Source organism: Hydra viridissima, unplaced genomic scaffold (assembly GCF_058129835.1).
Source record: "Hydra viridissima isolate aposymbiotic clone 2 unplaced genomic scaffold, HvirCarnegie_v1 scaffold_4, whole genome shotgun sequence".
Classification (NCBI taxonomy): domain Eukaryota; kingdom Metazoa; phylum Cnidaria; class Hydrozoa; order Anthoathecata; family Hydridae; genus Hydra; species Hydra viridissima.
Genome location: NW_028324303.1, coordinates 1,669,086 through 1,687,784, shown reverse-complemented (window position 1 = coordinate 1,687,784; position 18,699 = coordinate 1,669,086). Strand labels below are relative to the sequence as shown.

At 28.8% G+C, this 18,699-nt stretch overlaps 1 protein-coding gene and 1 pseudogene across 2 annotated transcripts in view; one reads left to right on the top strand and one right to left on the bottom strand.

Moving 5' to 3' along the window:
* LOC145182439 (anaphase-promoting complex subunit 1-like) overlaps positions 1-18,545 on the bottom strand; it is a 36,051-nt gene extending 17,506 nt beyond the window's left edge. For both annotated transcript variants that reach the window (XM_090084474.1, XM_090084475.1), the window contains exons 1-25: positions 18,388-18,545; positions 17,924-17,986; positions 17,673-17,814; positions 17,474-17,565; positions 16,742-16,821; positions 13,513-13,583; positions 13,187-13,323; positions 12,821-13,082; positions 12,527-12,695; positions 11,996-12,094; positions 11,673-11,757; positions 11,387-11,452; positions 11,150-11,186; positions 10,985-11,040; positions 10,746-10,806; positions 9,453-9,634; positions 9,291-9,362; positions 8,848-8,948; positions 7,829-7,898; positions 7,490-7,560; positions 7,168-7,253; positions 5,472-5,545; positions 5,210-5,263; positions 4,999-5,078; positions 560-606 (exon numbers count right to left, since the gene is read on the bottom strand). In XM_090084474.1, the coding sequence (XP_089940600.1) occupies positions 560-606; positions 4,999-5,078; positions 5,210-5,263; positions 5,472-5,545; positions 7,168-7,253; positions 7,490-7,560; positions 7,829-7,898; positions 8,848-8,948; positions 9,291-9,362; positions 9,453-9,634; positions 10,746-10,806; positions 10,985-11,040; positions 11,150-11,186; positions 11,387-11,452; positions 11,673-11,757; positions 11,996-12,094; positions 12,527-12,695; positions 12,821-13,082; positions 13,187-13,323; positions 13,513-13,583; positions 16,742-16,821; positions 17,474-17,565; positions 17,673-17,814; positions 17,924-17,986; positions 18,388-18,480 (2,350 nt within the window). In that variant the 5' untranslated portion in view covers positions 18,481-18,545. The remainder of the gene's footprint in view (positions 1-559; positions 607-4,998; positions 5,079-5,209; positions 5,264-5,471; positions 5,546-7,167; positions 7,254-7,489; positions 7,561-7,828; positions 7,899-8,847; positions 8,949-9,290; positions 9,363-9,452; positions 9,635-10,745; positions 10,807-10,984; positions 11,041-11,149; positions 11,187-11,386; positions 11,453-11,672; positions 11,758-11,995; positions 12,095-12,526; positions 12,696-12,820; positions 13,083-13,186; positions 13,324-13,512; positions 13,584-16,741; positions 16,822-17,473; positions 17,566-17,672; positions 17,815-17,923; positions 17,987-18,387) is intronic.
* LOC149889358 (E3 SUMO-protein ligase ZBED1-like) lies at positions 3,173-4,596 on the top strand (annotated as a pseudogene).
* Positions 18,546-18,699: the final 154 nt, after the last annotated feature.

The following is an 18,699-nucleotide window of genomic DNA, read 5'->3' as shown; positions in this document are numbered from 1 at the left end:
TATAAAAAGGTTGTTATTCACAGCTCATCAAACTTAATAGAAAATCCAATAGAACTACAAGTATAAGCATATTGATTTATAGTGGTACTAATATATTCTGTCCCATCTTTAAATTCAGTGTAATCAATAAGAAAATTTAACTGGTGATATTGTGATTTTGTTGCAGCACACCTTTTTATTAGTATTTTCTATAACTACAGTATTACTTTTTCAGGGTTTTTCAAATGTATAATAAAACAAATAAATTTTTGAAAAATTAAAATCACTATTATGGAAAATAAGCAGAGACTGGTAGGATGGTCTACACATGTTCAACCCAAAAGGAATCTCCTAAACCAAAAGGAGTTTTTTTAATGTAACTTTGATAAAAACTTGGTGAAAGCTCTCTTCAAACACATGTACATTTTTTTTTTTGCAACATATACATAATTTTTTACTGATATTAAGTCATATATTGTTGTTTAATAATGGATTACATTTTATATTACATTATATATGATAGGACATTTTAGTTAAAATAAAATGTGAACCAACATAACACACTAAATTATTTTCTTACTTTCTGCCCTCATGATGCTTATAATATTGTCTACCAAATCATGTTGGCTAAAAAGAAAAAAAATTGCTAACAATTTTTTCTACAAAGAGTGTTTCCTAAACAACAGAGAACAGAGAAAAATTGCTAATTTTTTATACCAAATCAAGCCATGAGTTTAATTTCCTATGTTCCTATGCCCTGTGTTTCCCACCTCAAATTTGAAAAATTTGAGATGGGAAAGAACTCAAACTCTAAATTTCCAGTTTGGTTCAAAATTTTATTGATAAAGCTGGTTTTGAAGAGTTCTTTGGTTATAGATCAGCTAGGGTTCTTTCCAGTTTTTTAATGTGAAATTGTTTTTTTGGGAGAAGGAGGTTGTAATAACTTCTATACTACGTAATAGTACAAATTTGTGTATTATAGAAACTATTAAAGAAGATTGGCACACACACCCACACACACACACACACACACACACACACACACACACACACACACACACACACACACACACACACACACACACACACACACACACACACACACACACACACACACACACCCATCCCTATTCAATTCTAATCTTTTGCCTCTTGAATGGGGAGTTGAAAAAAGCAACAGCAATTGATTATATTATATGTGCAAGACATTCCCTATGCTATTCAGACACAGTTTCAGGGGTTTTTCAAGGTGTTTCATCTAAAGATATATAAAAAAAACCTGTTTTCTCAGGGTTAGTAATTGTTTTTCAAATAGCCAGGGTTAGTCATTTGTTAGTAATTCTCTGGGACTTCAGTCAAAAATGTTGCTCCTAACTTTGACTGTTAGAGGTTTGACTATTTTTGTGTCAATAATTATAACTTTCTAAATTTATAAATGAAAACTATTCACATGCCGATATAAAAAGTTCAAAAATGATCTAATCAGTTTAGAGTCACTTAATCGCTCATTTGAATACATTCAGTAATTCCTTGTAAATAAATATGCTATTTATTTACAAGGAATTTTACTGGATGTATTTATTTACAAGGAATTTTACTGGATGTATTTATTTACAAGGAATTTTACTGGATGTATTTATTTACAAGGAATTTTACTGGATGTATTTATTTACAAGGAATTTTACTGGATGTATTTATTTACAAGGAATTTTACTGAATGTATTTATTTTAGGGCTGCGGAAATTAACGATTAATTAATTGATTAATTGCTAATTTATTTAATCGATTAAAATTTCTTTAATCAATAATATTTCGATTAATTTTTGCCGGTTTTCCGTTACTTATTTTTTTATTTTTTTTTTTGCTGTACATATATATATTTACAAGTTTCGTAATTTATAATAGTAATATTTACAAGTTTCCTTAGTCAAAATATATAAACGAGATTATAATTATAATTAAAATAGTACAGACAGGACTTCAAGAAGATCGTACTGATCTTATCACGAAGCCCTTACAAGTGAATAATATATATTATGTTCAATATAGGTAATATATTATATATTAAGTACAACTAGTTGTATTAAAACTACTCGAATATTAAAGTTAACTTTAATATTCTTCAATTAGAATAAACTCAAGATTACCTGTTTCTCTTATATTATATTTATTAACGTTATTTATAAAGAAATTATTTGTGAAGTGGTATGGTACTTGGCCTAATTTAAATTTTAGCATGAACAATATATTTTGATATCTGTTAATTTGATAAATGTTAAGCATAAAAATTTATAAAAAAATATATCGTTTTCATATAAATCATTCGCAAAGAAGTTATTTTCAGTTTTAAAAGTTTTAAAAACGTTTAAACGCAACTTTTCAAAATCAATTGTTTCAAAGTCATTAGCCATGACGAAAAAGAGTATTAAATTTAGAATTTTTCAATAGAATTTGATAAATATAAAATTAATTTTGAAAGCGCGTATCTTGAAAATCTCGACTAAAAATTTTGTCATATTTTAAAATACTTACTGACCTGGGAACATTATCTTACATTTCTATATCTGTTTCTAAAGTAAACAAAGTTTGTTTTGCAAATATGGCTGCGGCAACTAATGAAAGCAACGTTTCTGTCAAACATATAACTGGAAAGTTAAGCAAGCATTTTGTTTTCAAGTTGAATGCTGATGGTAAAGTAGACGAAGGTGACAAAATATACTGCATTCACTGCAATAAACAGTTTGCTTTCCGTGGCTCAAACACATCGCTGACTTATCACCTTCAGCACAAGCATCCTCTGAAATATCAACAGGTTGTCGACAGTGAACGTAAGATGACCCCTCAGATAAAATCAATCACCAATTTATTTACGTGTCAGTCAAACAAGCCTGTCAGTGAAAAGGTCTCAGCCGACCTGAAGGTGGCAATAGCTCATTGGATTGCCAGTTCTGGACGTCCAACAGCAATTGTAGAAGATGCTGGACTAGAGGCAGTGCTTCGTATTCCCCTTCAAAACCAGACTTATACTTTGCCCAGTCGCCGTACAATCGACACTGTCATTGGAGAGATGTACAATGAGAAGTTGAATGAGCACAAGAAAGTTCTAGAATGCATTCATAGTATTGCTCTAACTACTGACTTTTGGACCTCCACCAACAATGAATCGTACTGTGGGATAACAGGTCATTGGATTGATTCTGAGTGGAAACTGACGCCTGTCGCTTTAGCTTGCATAAATGTTGAAGAAAGGCACACTGCTGATAATGTTGCCAGTTTCTATGAAGAGTTTGCCGCAACGTGGAACATTGCTGAAAAAATTAGCTGTATCGTAACGGACAGTGCACGAAATATGGTTGCTGTTATAGGATGGACGGATTACAGCCATATACCGTGTATTGCTCACTGTCTTCAACTGAGCATACTAGCAGGTTTGAAAGCAGCTGATTCATCTCCTATTCTGGCTAAATGTCGACAGCTAGTTGGACATTTTAAGCGCAGTTCAAGGAATACATCAGAGCTAAAGGCCAGCCAAGCCAGTACCTCTAACAGGTCTGACGATGTGAAGTTTCACAAATTGCAGCAGGATGTAGCTACGCGGTGGAACAGTACCTACCTAATGTTAGCCAGATTGCTGGAAGTGAAAGATGCCATTAAGCAGTATCATATTGACCATCCCGAGAATTACACTGGAGATAAACTAAGGGAGTTGGACTGGGAGAAAATGTCAAAATTTGTCTCGGTATTGGGTCCACTTGCAGATGCTACTGAGTATATTGGTAGTGAACAGTATGCTACATGTTCGGCTGTACTTCCGTTTGAAGCATTTTTGCGCAGACTTCTGCAGGTTAATGATGACGATCCAGGGTATATAGCACGTTTCAAATCTGCAACACTAAATGACTTCTCAGGTCGCATTGAAAACATTGATGCATTGCCAACGTTGCAAATGGCTGTGGCATTAGACCCACGTTACAAGAAACTTGGCTGTCTCTCAAGAGAGAAACGTGAAGCAGTTTGGACAATACTTTCTAATGCATTTCGGGTGTACTGTAACCAAAGACAGAGAGCTGAACATGAAACTACTACCAGCACTGGCAAGGCATCACAACCTGTGCCTAAGAAACTGAAACTTACTCTGTTGGTCAGCGACTCGGAATCGCAATCCTCATCAGATGAATCACAAACAGTACATGGCTCACTGGCTGAGCTTACATGATATCGAGAAGAAGGTGTAATTCCAGAAACTGAGAATCCCCTCATGTGGTGGCAACTGAACAGGCATCGTTACCCTAACCTGAGCAGTTTTGTGCAGACAATTCTGTGTGTACCTGCCACTTCTGTTCCTTGTGAAAGACTGTTTAGTTCGTCAGGGTACATTGTCAACAAACTGCGATCTTGTCTACTTCCAGAAAACGTTAACGTCCTCGTTTGTTTACGTGACTGGCTAAAGTGATGCCTACTTGTACTTGTCAATTAAACTGAATACAGTATAGCAGGCATTAAGTGTCTTGTTTGTTAACGTTTGTGAATACTGTAGTTAGTTAACGTTTACCGATAACAACTTCACCTCACCAGTGGTGAAAAGCAGGTTATTCTGTCGACTTCAGAATTAATCGAAATTAATCGATTAATCGATTAAAACTTTAGACGATTAATCGAACAAAAAAAAATTAATCAGTACCAGCCCTAATTTATTTACAAGAAATTTTACTGAACTGCTGGGATTTGTCATTAGTTCTAAAAACATTTTTTTACTTTCCAGACTCATGCTGTGTAAAAGTACAACAGAGTGAAAAAAATATAAATATAATACTAAAGTGTTAAAAACCTGGCCTTTGTATATGTATTTATAACTATATTTATATTTTTTAGTGTTCTATCTATAAAACCAGCTGGTGTGTAAGAGCAATAAAATGCAAAAAAAAAAAATAATAATAAAACTTTCTTGAAATTATATCGTAAGTAAACAAGGTATTTTGAAACTTTGGGAAATTAAGACGCCATTTTAAGTTTTTTTACCTTTCCAACTGCAACTCAGAAAACAGTATTTCTGCATCAATGGCTTCTTTTTCAACAAGTGTGAGTATTAAAGTAAAAACCTAAATTAAATGAAAAATATTTACTAATAAAAAAAACAACAAAAAACAAAGTATGAGAAATCAAAAATCTTCAAAAGATGATATTCAATGACATTTAAAAGTTTTTTTTTTTTTTAAACTCAAATTCTTACCTTTACAACTACTAAAGTATGAGGTAATTTCTTTGAGTATTGATATTTAAAGTTCTGATGGGGAAAATAAAACATGAATTAAATAATATTAAAATTAATGTACAACAATAAATATTGTTATTCACATAACAAAGTTTGCTGAATTTTTTTTCTTCGCATTTTTTAAAGACGTAAAACTTTTCTTTGGAAATAGATTTTGACAAAAAGAAAGACTAAATATGTATTTTTTTGTTATCAATATATAAATACTGTTACTATTTACTTTAATTAACTGAAAGGCTTCATAAAGTGTAGCATAAATGCTTTCGCTGTGTGCTTTAAATACCAACTTGTGAGCTAAAATCAAAAAATGATAAAATTATGTTTAAAAGTCAGTAAAGAAAATATTTCACCAAAAATTTATTTGTGCTAGAGCAGCAATATAATAATAATATATAATAATAATATATAATAATATTGGAGGGTATTACATTAATTTAATATCATTTAAATGATTGTATAGAAGAATCACAAAATATTTTGATACTTTAAAATAAATATTTGTAATAAGTAATATAACTAGAGAGATAAGTATCCAAATCAAAAATATTATTGTGAAAAATGATAAGTTTAGAACTAGAACTTTTAAATGGTTATTTAAAACTAAACAATGGTTCCAAGCTCAGTGTAACTTAGCTTTTGATTTGTTCAAGGAAGATAAAACATTCAGATTAATACAAAAAGTGATTGAAACAGCATTAGGAACCATCATCAGCTTGATTAAAAACTACAAAATATTTTGATATCAAAAAAGATGGCACCCAGAATTGATCAACAAGTTGTTCAAGATGGTGCAGGAGAACCAATTTTTTATTAGTAACAAAAGTGTCAAACCCCTTTTGAAAAGAACTCAGAATTCAAAATCAATTTGAAAAGGAATGGATTCAAAGCAAGAAAAATTTCCTTGGAAAAAAAGTTCCTTTCAAAAACACATGGAGAGAGAGAGAGTGAGAGAGAGAGAGAGAGAGAGAGTGAGAGACTTGCATTTGCAAGATATATATAAACATACGCTTATCATCATTCTGGAAAAAAATCTTGTGGACTGAAGAGTCAAAATTTATTCTTGAAAAAAGTATGGAAAAAGGAAGGTAAAGCATTTAAACTCAGCTGCATTTGAGAAACAGTGAAAACTTGATGGAAGCAATGTTATGGTGTGAGAGTTTGTTAGTAATTCCACAAAACTGAGGTTTATTTCAACATTTTCAATAAGTTCTTCTGCCCTTAACTCAAAAACTGGAAATCAGTAAGCATTTTATCTTTAAACAAGATAAACACAAGCAATAATGTCAAAGAAAGCAAAAGAGTTTTTCATCAAGAAGCAGAATAAATTACTTTAAAGGACCAATTCAAAGTCCAAATCTCAATCCAATTAAACACCTGTGGATATTCTGGATCAAAAAGCTGGCACATGTCTGTCTCAGAAAGGAAGAAGAAATGAAGATCTTGCTCCAAGAAGCTTGGACTCAAATTGATCCACATATTACAAAAACGTTAGTTAAATCAATGCAAAATTGACTTGTAAATGTCATTAAAGCCAATAGTGACCAAAATTGATACTAAATCCTCAGACAAATTATTGAGAGAAAAATTTGATCTCAAAAACTTTGTTTGAATATTTAATATTAAAAATTTTGAATAACTTGTTAAAACTTGAGCAAACAAAGTTAATTAGCATTTGTTGTTGTTGTTGTTGTTGTTGTTATCTGAAATCATGATTAAATTTGCTTTCAAAATTTTTTTTCTGAAATAACTTGCCAAAATTTATTTTTCACAATAAAATTTTTCGTTCAGATAGTTATCTAACTGTTTTTCTCTTTAAAATGCTTTGAAAATTTTTGTTTGATTGATGATGGTGAAACAAATGAATTGAATGAAAATCCTTTCAGTAAATGTGTAAGTTTTTTAAAACTGAAAACTACCTTCAGTAAATGTATATGGTGCATTTTTTTTAAGAATCGGGAAATCCTCTTCATACAACTTTATGTAAGTTGTTAAGCTGAACACACTAAAAATTGAAAAAACTATCCAGCAATAAAAATGATATTTCTAACAAAAATAAAAACAGAAATACTTTAAACTCTTTTGTTTCTAATAATAAAATCTTTTACTCAGCAACAAAAAACAAAATTTAAAAAAAACAAACAAAACAAAAAAAAAACAAAATAACAGTATTGATGTGTAAAACTGAAATAACTAATCATTGATAATTAAAATCATTGATAATTAAAAAAAAAAAATCACCTCGCTAAGTAGTGCAAAATCTTAGCAATATTTCTCAAATGTGGAGCTTCATAAATATTCAATTTCAGATCCTAAATATTAAAATTGAAGAAGTTTTTACAACTAAAACAAAACTATTTTGAGTATTTTGATAACAACTTGAATTGGACTTGATTGTTACATATATTGAAGCATCGTACTGATGCTTTTTTTTTTTATTAAAATATTTAATTTTAGAGGGATCATCTTGCCATCACCCGTATGAGTTAACAAAGATAACGAACCTAATTTGTTTTATCAATAAAAATTTTCAGTTTATTCTATTTGTTTTATTTGTATTATATAAATATTAGTACTTACATCATAAAATTGGTGCCAGCAAAAGAAAATTGAAGGTATGTGCTTATACAGTGGTGAAAGTTTTTGAATACTGAAAATAAATCCACAATAAAACACAAAAAGTGACCAACTTTGTAGGCTCAAAAAATGATCAAAATGTATTATAAAGCTTTTATTTCTAAAATAATGTTAAAATTTATACTAGATTTGAATATTTTGAATAAACATCATTGACTTGATATTTTCTGTAATGCACGTTAACACGAAACAAATAATTTATTTTCTTCCTCTTATCATGAAAATTGTTTATCATGCCTATTATAAAATTGAAATTGTTCTTTACTTTCAAGGCATTACATCCAGCCTAAAGGATGATGGAGTAGGGCTATCAGACAGCTGAAAATGCCACCTGTTTTCATCATATTTGGTGCCAGCATCCACACAGATGTATACATTAACATCATGGAAAAATAATGTTAGACTATGGATCAGTTCAAACTACCTGATAATATTATGTTCAAAAGGACATACAAACAAAAAGACACAAGAGTGGACCACTGAAAATCTATCAAATTTCCATGAAAATATTCTTTGAACTCCCATTTTTACAGATTTAAATCTACTTGATTACTAAATCTGGGCATATATTGAGTCAAAGAATTATCCATCTTATCACAACAAAAAGACTGCTCTGAAGACCTCAATCATCAAGCAGTGGAATGGTAGTCATACCCAATGACACAGACATTCAGTATGGCAACCCAATTTTTATGTCAAAAAGCACCAGGATCAGCACCAATGGGTCTCACATTAAGTAATATATTTGAATTTTATGCCAGAAATCTATAATTAAATTCTTTTTAGAAATAATAGTTTTGAATTTCCACTTTTTTTTTATAACACTGGAGTTGGTGCAGATTTTATGGTGTAATTAATGAATTTCATCTTAATCATCTTAAACCATCTTCAGAAACTGAAGTTTATTTTTAAGCATATATGCTACAAATTTTTTACAATATTAGAAGAAAAAAAAACTTTACTTTATTTCTATTGCATATTTTTGGAAATCGCTTTTTATCTCCATAATATTGTACAGCTTGTTGACAGAACTTTCTTTACTTGCTACGACATACTCCCAATCCTATGATAAAACTTTTAAAGACAAAATGGTACTAGAATGGTACCAATGTACTACAATATGGCACAAATTACCTTAGAGTTAGTAAAAAAAATTAAAATCTAAAAATAAAAATTCAAATCAGGCTCATGAGACCAAAAAGCCAAACAATTTCTTTTTCCTTTTTATAGTTTTATAGCATTGTCTAGATTTTGATTTTTCATCAATTTTATAAAATTTATTCACAATATCACAACAAATGGCATATTTAAATATCAAAATTATTTAATTAAATTTTTTTTGGATAGAAAAAAGATAAAAACAAAAACAAAAAACAAAAACATATAATTTAAACTATTTTCTAACCTCAAATCCAACATACGAGTCACTTTTTTTGGCTTTTTTGGCTAGGGGTGGAGCAGGACTTGATATGTTTTCCTAAAAACCAATATGTTTTCCAAACAAAAGGAAATTAAATAAAATGTAAGACAAAGAAAATGTAAAGTTTATAAAAACATGATAATCTACATTTAAATCTTTGTACGATGATTCTGGGAAACCCATCAGTTTTAAAGTTGAACAAATAAACTTGATCCATAATACAGCACCAACTGTACTGTGTTTACTGAGTGTCAAGTAATACTTTGAGCACACCAAATTGTATTCAGTATCAGATAAGATATTGCGGAGCAAAGAGATACACATTTCAACTAAAAAGTAGAAAAATTTTGTAAACTCATAAAAAAAAATCATTATAAAATATTTTGCTTTTTTATAGCCTAAAATCCACGAAAAACATTTTCATATTTATATTAATCTAAATTATATTTATATTATTATTATTACATTACGTTATTATCATATATAAGATACTTATTACAATTTAGCTTTATTATTTGCAGTCTATTTAATGCTAAAATTAATGTAAATAGATTCTAATAAAATATAAATAACTAATAATATAAGTATAAATAAAACTAATAGGATAATAACAAGGCAAAAAAAGACAAAAGTATTTAAAGTAAATTTACAAGATCTAAGAATTCAAATAATTTGTTATAGTATTTACCTGTATAAAATTTGAGGAATATAGACATAAAACCCCTAAGAACCATTTAGTAAAGTATATATTTATAATTTATAATAGTTTGCTATCTTCTTTGCTGTCATTATACATTAACAATAAATTAATTGTATTACTTTTTTTAACCCTGAAATAACTTTTAACTAAATTAGTTCTTAGTATTAATAATTAACATGTATTTTTTTTGTAAATTTTGCCTAAAACTGGAAAACCTAAAAAACATACATGGTTTTCTTTTTTATTCGTTTTTGAGTGATAACATTTTAAATGGAATTTTTTTTTCTAACTTTATTTTAAAAACTCTTAAGATTTAAATAAGCCAAACAGTATTATAATAATTTAACAAAAAATAAATTATTAACATAAATTAAATTATTTTTATGTAAGAATCTTTAACTTAAGGGTTTCATAACATAACTAAGAACATTAAAAACTTAAGAACCTACACAAATTTATACAACAACATTCTGGAGAAAAACTTTAGGCTACAGATCAGTTCAAACTACATTGATGCTAAAATAGCATTTCAAAAGGATGGAGCTTCGCTACATACAATAAAAAAAGACACTGGGGGGTGGAAAATCAGCTGGGAAAAGATTCTTTGAACTCCTACTTTTAAATCAACCTCATCACATAAAATAAGTTAAACAATACCATCATAACTTATTTTTAAGAATTAAGTGAACATGATTTCATTTCATTTTTTTAAAAAGCTACTACCACTGATGACGATATACCTTTGCTACAATAGCCAACATCATGCACTTGAGCTCTTTTTATATCATCTGGATTTATGTACTGAAATATTAAAAAAAGAAAAACTTTAATTAAACAACCATCCACAAATTCAAAGTTCCATTTTTTTTTTTTTTTTTTTTCCAAAATAAAGTAAAATTTTGTTTATGAAACCTTAGAACAAAATGAAATAAAAATATAATAATAAAAAAAAAAAAAACCAAATGAAAAGACAACATACAACATCAAAACTTGTAGCAGCAAACATTTGAATGCTTAATCTTTTATGCAGGATCTCTAAAAAAAATGAACCATTTTATATTTTCATTAAACTTATTTCTATTGGATTTCTTTATAAAAAAGAACATTTATAGTTGACAAAGGTATCAGTTGAATAAAAACGCACCATCAGCTGAGAAGAAAGACAACTCCAATAAACCAACCTCAAAAAAAGATTGAGCCATTGTTTGAATATTTTGAATACATCAAGATTATCAAAAAAATATATATATAAAAAAATATATAAAAAAATTATATATACACAAGTAATTAATATATCTACAAATAATTTTTTTTTTTTTGTGACTATTACTAAGTCTGAAAAAATTCAAAATATAAGAAAAAAAATTAACCCCCAAACTACCTTCTGCTTTCCTGTGAAAAGATTAACTTTTTGTGACAAATCAATTATTGCATAAATAGGCAACTTCTAATAACAAAAAAAGACCAATTCTATGTAACTTAAATGTAACTTAGAAGAAAGAAAAAATATATATTAAAAGTGAAAACCATTTATAAAGAACAAAAAATATCTTTTTAAATAAATGAAAAATTCACATTACTATAAACTTCCTTGTGAGAGAAGAAGTCCAAGAAGAGTAAAAGAAACTATTAAATCTCAGCAATTTATTTAAAGCTGAAAAGATAACCTTAAATCCACCAACATCCAAACAATCCAATTCCATGACTTTTTCAAACTGTACACTGTTCCCATTCAAATTCATTTGCAAAAGTCTAAATGAGACCAATTACTTTGCAAATATTTATATAATTATTATATTATAATTAATATTTATATATTTAATATAATTTGTGAAATGAAAATTATTTCACTTGTTTGCCTTTTAAAACTTAAATTGAAGAATATACATAGATATAGATATAGCTTGATATAACTTGATATTTACAAAAATAAATATATCTTGAAATTTATAAAAATGAAAGTTGAGATTTTTAAAAACTTTTTCCTTACTGGAGCTTGTTGAGATTCTTCATAAAATAAACAAAAAACAAGTTGCCATAGAAATCTGTAGTAACAAATGCCCTCTCAGCTTTGCCTTTTATTCCATGTCTATTATGAAAATAAAAATGACATTTAGTACCAAATCAAAGATTAAAACCTAGAAAAGTAGATTTATGAGGAGTGTACAGAGTTTTCCATAACTATCATGCTTTTTAAAAAATTTTGAAAAAAACAAACAAACAGGCAGAATAACATAAGTATGATTAGAGTAGGTTGTCTGTGTGGGTTGGTTCCATTCACATTTGATTACAAGAGAGCTGTACTCATGTTTTATTTGTATGAATTTGAAAATGAAACTGCTTTCCTATTTATCACTGTTGTAAAAGACAATATGGCAGACTACTTGCTGAAAATGATTGGATAAATTTTTTGTATAAAACTTTAGATGATGTTTAAATATATTTTTTAAAAAAACCAACAACAATTAATTCAACAATTGTAATGCACTGAACACTTAAAAAACTCTGAAAATAGTTATGCCTAATAATGTTTCCCTGCTCTTGCCACACTTGCTCCATACAAATATCTGGGGGCAATGGTTCAACATCTTCTTCAAGAACACTTTCATCACAGGACATACGAAACATCATAGGAGATGATGCATAGGACTTACGAATGTATGTAGATTCATTGTTCTGACTTTCCATGACTACATGAAAATAAACAAATACCAATCAATAAAAACTCAAAATATAGTTAAAATTGTAAAGTATAATTAGAAAATAAATGTTTAAAAATCATATTTAGAAATTAACATTAAAAAAAAAAATGTACCTGCATTCATGTAATTTACACGAGGAGAACTTTTAAAATTTGTAATTGGTGAACGTGCTGATATTGCGGGAGAACCTGCTTTTGCTGCAGGAGAAGCTTTCCAACTCTGAAAGGGTATAGGTGGACAAGAATGACGCTTTTTAAGAGCAGGAGATTTTGATAAGTGTGTATTATCTCTAGATGAAGCATTATTTAATGATTGATTTGATAAAAAAAGAAACTCAGGTAAATTGTCTCGCTGCTGCTGTGGATCAGGCATATCCTTTAGAAAAAAGAAAAAAATTTAGCTGAACCATTTGTAATGATGCTAAACACTTAGTTTCATTGATTACATTAAACAGAAAAAGAATTTTAAGTTAAAAATACCTTCCCCTCTGCCTTCCTAATAATCCATATTGAATGCAAACCAAGCATAGTGTCATAGGACAATGCTATAGAATGTTGATTATTAGTGTATACTATATGTTGAGAGAGATCTGTAAAATAACTTGGTCTGCAACTATCTAAATTAGCAAACTTGTTTTTATATCATATTAAAATAGGATATATCCAATTAAATCAATATGCTTGAAAACAATTATGAAAAAAATCATTATGCTCAAACCAATTGTGAAGCTGCACATAAATATTTAACTTGATTTTTATAAATGTATGCTGAAAAAATTTATAAAATTTTAAACTAATATAAAAACCTTGATATCTATAAACTACAGGTTTGAAATCTTCCAATGGATGCAACAAACTGAACAATATTGGCATATTTCTAAAAAAAAAATTAAAAATAAACTAACTTAAGTTCAAGAAATTTTAATAATGATAACATTAACAATACAGCTATAACGAGAATTCATGAACAGCAAGTCCTTTAAAAAAATATGTATAAGATGAGTATAAAAAACTTTTAAAATATTTTTATGCAATTTTACTGTTAATGTAAGATAGATTTCTAATTTTACATTAATCAACTTATTTTGTTATGAATTGCATCGGCAATTAAAACACTGCAACAGAAATTTTCTTTACTCACTCTTCATTGAGTTCAAAGTAACCAGAATCTAAATCAATTATTAGAGCCCCAGGCTTTAACTGAGCAGCTCTTGGTGGCTTTTATGACAAGCTACAATATCCTCTGGATAAACATTCACTTCAATCCAAAGATAATTTTAGCATAAACAAAATTAATTTGTCAACAGTTCTTAAGTAATAACAGTGAAATTAAAGCATCAGGTAAGTTCTCTTTCCAGTGCTGAGAAAGGTGTTACAACCACTTGTGTTTTTTGGATGAATGAAGGTGGCAATTTCCTATTACTGATTGATTTTTAAATGTAAAAGAATGAGAGTCTAGCAAAAAAAATGGTGCACACTCGTTGAACACTTGTTGCATGTAATGATAGCAGATAGTCTCAAAACTGTTTGAAAAATGAGTTGACCACTTCATAGCTTTTGTGAAATCATCAAACAATCCTATTCTTTTGATATTAGATGGTCATACCACCCATACAAAAAACTTAAATAACATGCTGAAAAGCATCAGAATCTGGTATAATAATGAGTTTTCTTTTACATATTGCACATTGCATGCAGTCTCTTGACATATCAGTTTTTAAACCATTACAAAGATATTATGAGATAGAGGTTGAAAAGTGATTGCAACTTAACCCTGGGAGAGGAACAACCAACCTTTAGGTGTGTAACCTTATGGAACTTGCTTTTCTAGAGGTTGACCTCAATGTGTAATGCTATAAGTGGAATTCGTACCCCTGGTATTTGACCTTTCAACCTTAATGCTTTTGGAGATCATAAATTCACAGTAATTTATAATAAAAATCTTTTCCCTATTCCTTGTACAAATAATATCTCATCATTTCATTTAGATATAATTCTCTCTTATTTGGAAATAGATTTGCGTTGCTTGGTCAAGACTGAGCAGTGAACGCCTCAGGGAAGAAATAGCATAAGCCCTAAGGATGGAATTAGTAAAATTGTTTTCGGACAGATGTCCAGAGTGAACCAAAGACTCACGCAGACGAAGAAATTAAAGAATCATGTAGATGAAAAAGTTTCTATGCTCACCGTTGCACACGCCCAAGGTCATTAAACAGCCCTTCCTAAGTCAAAATTATCTAGTACATCAGATTCATCAATGTTATACCTAACGCTTTTATTTCCTTTAAAACTGAAGTTTCTGATCCCATTTTTACGATAAAAATTAAGATTCTCCGTAAAGTATTTCTAGCCTTATTCTCTATGTTCTAGCCATAAGTTAATAATCGCTTTAATATTGACATTTCTACTGAGAATAAGTTATTGCATAGTTCAACTCTAGCTTAAAGATCTTAGTTCTAAACATGTGTCAATACTCGTTTTAAAATTAAAAATCCCTGATTACATCAAGATTCTCATAACGGCATTTCTAGTCTTATTCTCATAGTTTTAACCTAGTGTCAATATTCGTTTTAGTATTGACATTTTGGTTCGGATTAAGTTCTTGCTCAAGTGTAATTCTAGCCTTAAATTCTGGCCTAGTGTCAATTTCTGTTTCAATATTGACAATTCTCAGTGTATTTCTAGCCTGATTCTCTTGATTCTAGCCTATTGTCCATATCCGTTTTAATATTGACCGTTCTCAGTGTATTTCTAGCCTGATTCTCTTATTTCTAGCCTAGTGTCAATATCTGTTTTAATATTGACCATTCCCAGTGTATTTCTAGCCTGAATCTCTTAGTTCTAGCCTAGTGTCAATACTCGTTTTAATATTGACCATTCTCAGTGTATTTCTAGCCTGAATCTCTTAGTTCTAGCCTAGTGTCAATATCCGTTTTAATATTGACCATTCCCAGTGTATTTCTAGCCTGAATCTCTTAGTTCTAGCCTAGTGTCAATACTCGTTTTAATATTGTCTGCTCCCAGTGTATTTCTAGCCTGAATCTCTTAGTTCTAACCTAGTGACAATATTCGTTTCAACATTTACTTATCTGTGTTTGATTTTAGCCTGATTCTTTTAGTTCTAACGTAGTGTCAATATTCGTTTTAAAATTGACTTGTATCAATTCTTTTCTCGCTCAATTCTCTTATTCGTTATTTTATATAGAAATTAAAGATTTTTGATTTGATCAAGCAGCTACTCGGATTATTTTCTAGCCTTTATTTCTTAGCTCTATCTGAATATCAATGTCTGTTTTAACTAATGATACATAAAACATCTAAGCTTGTATTCTTATTGTAAATGCTGGATGAACCGATCTAGAGGACGAAAACTCAATTTTCCGGAAAAAACATAAAATTTCCAATTAGTGGCTCGACCCTCGCATCGAACCTGAGGCCGATATTCGAATGCGTTTTTCACATTCCACTAAGCTACGCAAACTTATTTAACTACGGAGTTTTAGTAAAAACAAACATGCTTATTTGATTTAGGAGAATACTATATTTATAAATTCATATTTATAAAATACTTTCGGTGAAACCGATTGTATTTGAGTTTTTATACTGGCCACTTAGACGTTGAAAATCTATATATATTAATTCTCTCTTATTTGGAAATAGATTTGCGTTGCTTGGTCAAGACTCATCATTTCATTTAGATATATTACCAGTCTTTCAACTTTGAGACTTCAGTAAAAATTTGTTTCATAAGATTGCAGACCAATCACCTCAAAAGATGTTAATACCAAGACACAAACAAAAAGAAAAAGAAGGCTCTTTTAATAACTATAAAATTATAAAAAAAACCAAATAATAAAGCTGCTGTGTACTAAAAGAAAGACTAGCAGTGAGAAAAAAAAATGAAGTAAAAAATAGTCAAATTAAGAAGATAGCTAAGAAAAAAACATGTAGGTCAGAAGGACAACAAAACCAAAACCTAAATAGCACAAGTTCTAAAAAAAAAATAAAGGCATCTTTTATTTAAGCACTCCTTACTTCTTTTCATCTTCACTTTCATTAGGCAGTACTTCCCTTTCAACACAAATTCCAATATTTATTTTCCACAACTTTTTCACCTAAACATTTACAAAAGCATAAAAATACACTTGTAACCAATAATTATAGTACTTACTCCCTAAGATTTTTTTTTTTTTGGTAACAAAAAAGCAACTGGTGATGGAAGCAATTTGCTGATCAAGGATGAGAATCTAACTGGTACTTGTGCAAATCGCTATTTTTTTAGGGTGTAAACTGGTGCTGCTATAATTGCCATATTTTCTTTGGTCTTGCACACCTGAACCAAATATTCATACTATCAAATACTCATACTTAAAATGGCTGACTTATTCAGGATTTACTAGCTAATAATTTTTTTTTTGGTATGCTAAAAACTCTTGTTTGTTAACCATGCAAATTGTTTTCAAAGAAAGTTAGCAAAAAAGAAGTCGCAGTTCTACCTGCCATTTCTATGCATCAAAACCAATTTTACTTGCTTACACTGTAATGATAAAACCAATTTTACCTGCTTACACTGTAATTATAAAAATGGTTAAAGAGTTTATAATAATTTAAGAATTTATTTAATGACTTTAATGAAGAATTACTTTCAAGTAAAAAAATAACTGTTTATTATATAGGTAAAACTTCAGAAAATTTGAAAAATAATTTTTAACTATAATAAATATCACCTACAAAGTTTAAAAAGAATAAAATTGATTTTAATCTTACCTTAAATGGCAGGGGGGTAAAGTATGCAGTACCTGTGTCAGTAAATACACTAAGGCACCCCTTCTCCAATATGCATAGACAGTCATTTAACTCTGAAATACAAATGAAAATCTAAACTGATTCTTTCAAAATAAATGAAACTATTTCATAATTTTTGTTGCTATTCATGTTAAGTAATTACTCAATTAATTTAACAAACCTTTTGAATCATCACTCATGTAAAACTTTGTGTAGATGACATCTTTTACATCAGTGTCAACTGTGAAACACTTACTCAGTAAGTGACTGTTGTGATAAACATCTAGTTTACTTACAACCACTGTTCGTCCCTTCCAATACACCTACAATTAAAAAAAGAAATGCTTAATAGTTATAAACTTTTGAAAACCCTTTTTTAGTTCTCAGAACAATCTGTGCTGGTTGATAAAAAATAATTTCGCAAGTAATCACCTCTTCTTCAGTGTATTCCTTTTCATCTTTTGTTTTTCTAACATGAATAAAATATCCTTCATTCTAAAAAACAGAAACAATTATCAAATAACAAAATACGACTCTGAATATTTACACACAAAAGTAAAAAATATTATACAAATTATGTTTAAGTTACCAAAAAATTTTTAATTCAAAGTACAACAATACTTCATTAATAATAAACTGTTAAATATAATTAACTGTTATTTCATAATTTTATAATTTAAAATGGCTTCTTTACTGCATTTTTTAAAAATAACTCAAAAATTATATATATATATATATATATATATATATATATATATATATATATATATATATATATATATATATATATATATATATATATATATATATATATATATATATATATATACACACACATATATACATATATATATATATATATATATATACTTATGTAAATACATATAAAAAATTACTTTTGCATTCTCAGCTGCTGCAGCATCTGGATGAGTTGTCACAATTTTTCTTCCAAAATGAGTTACATTATGAACAGATTTCAACTTAATCATAATATTATGTTTAGTTAAGTTAAGTACCAATTTTTAATAGAATATTTTATGCTTAGTTAAGTTATGCTAAAAGAAGTTGCAAACATAGAGCAGCTAAAAATCATAACAGTGGTTAGAGGGGGCTATCATTTTAAGAAAAAGACTTTTACGAAATCTAAAAATAACAACACTTACACTAGGACAACATTTTTTATCACACTAAAATAATTTATAACAATG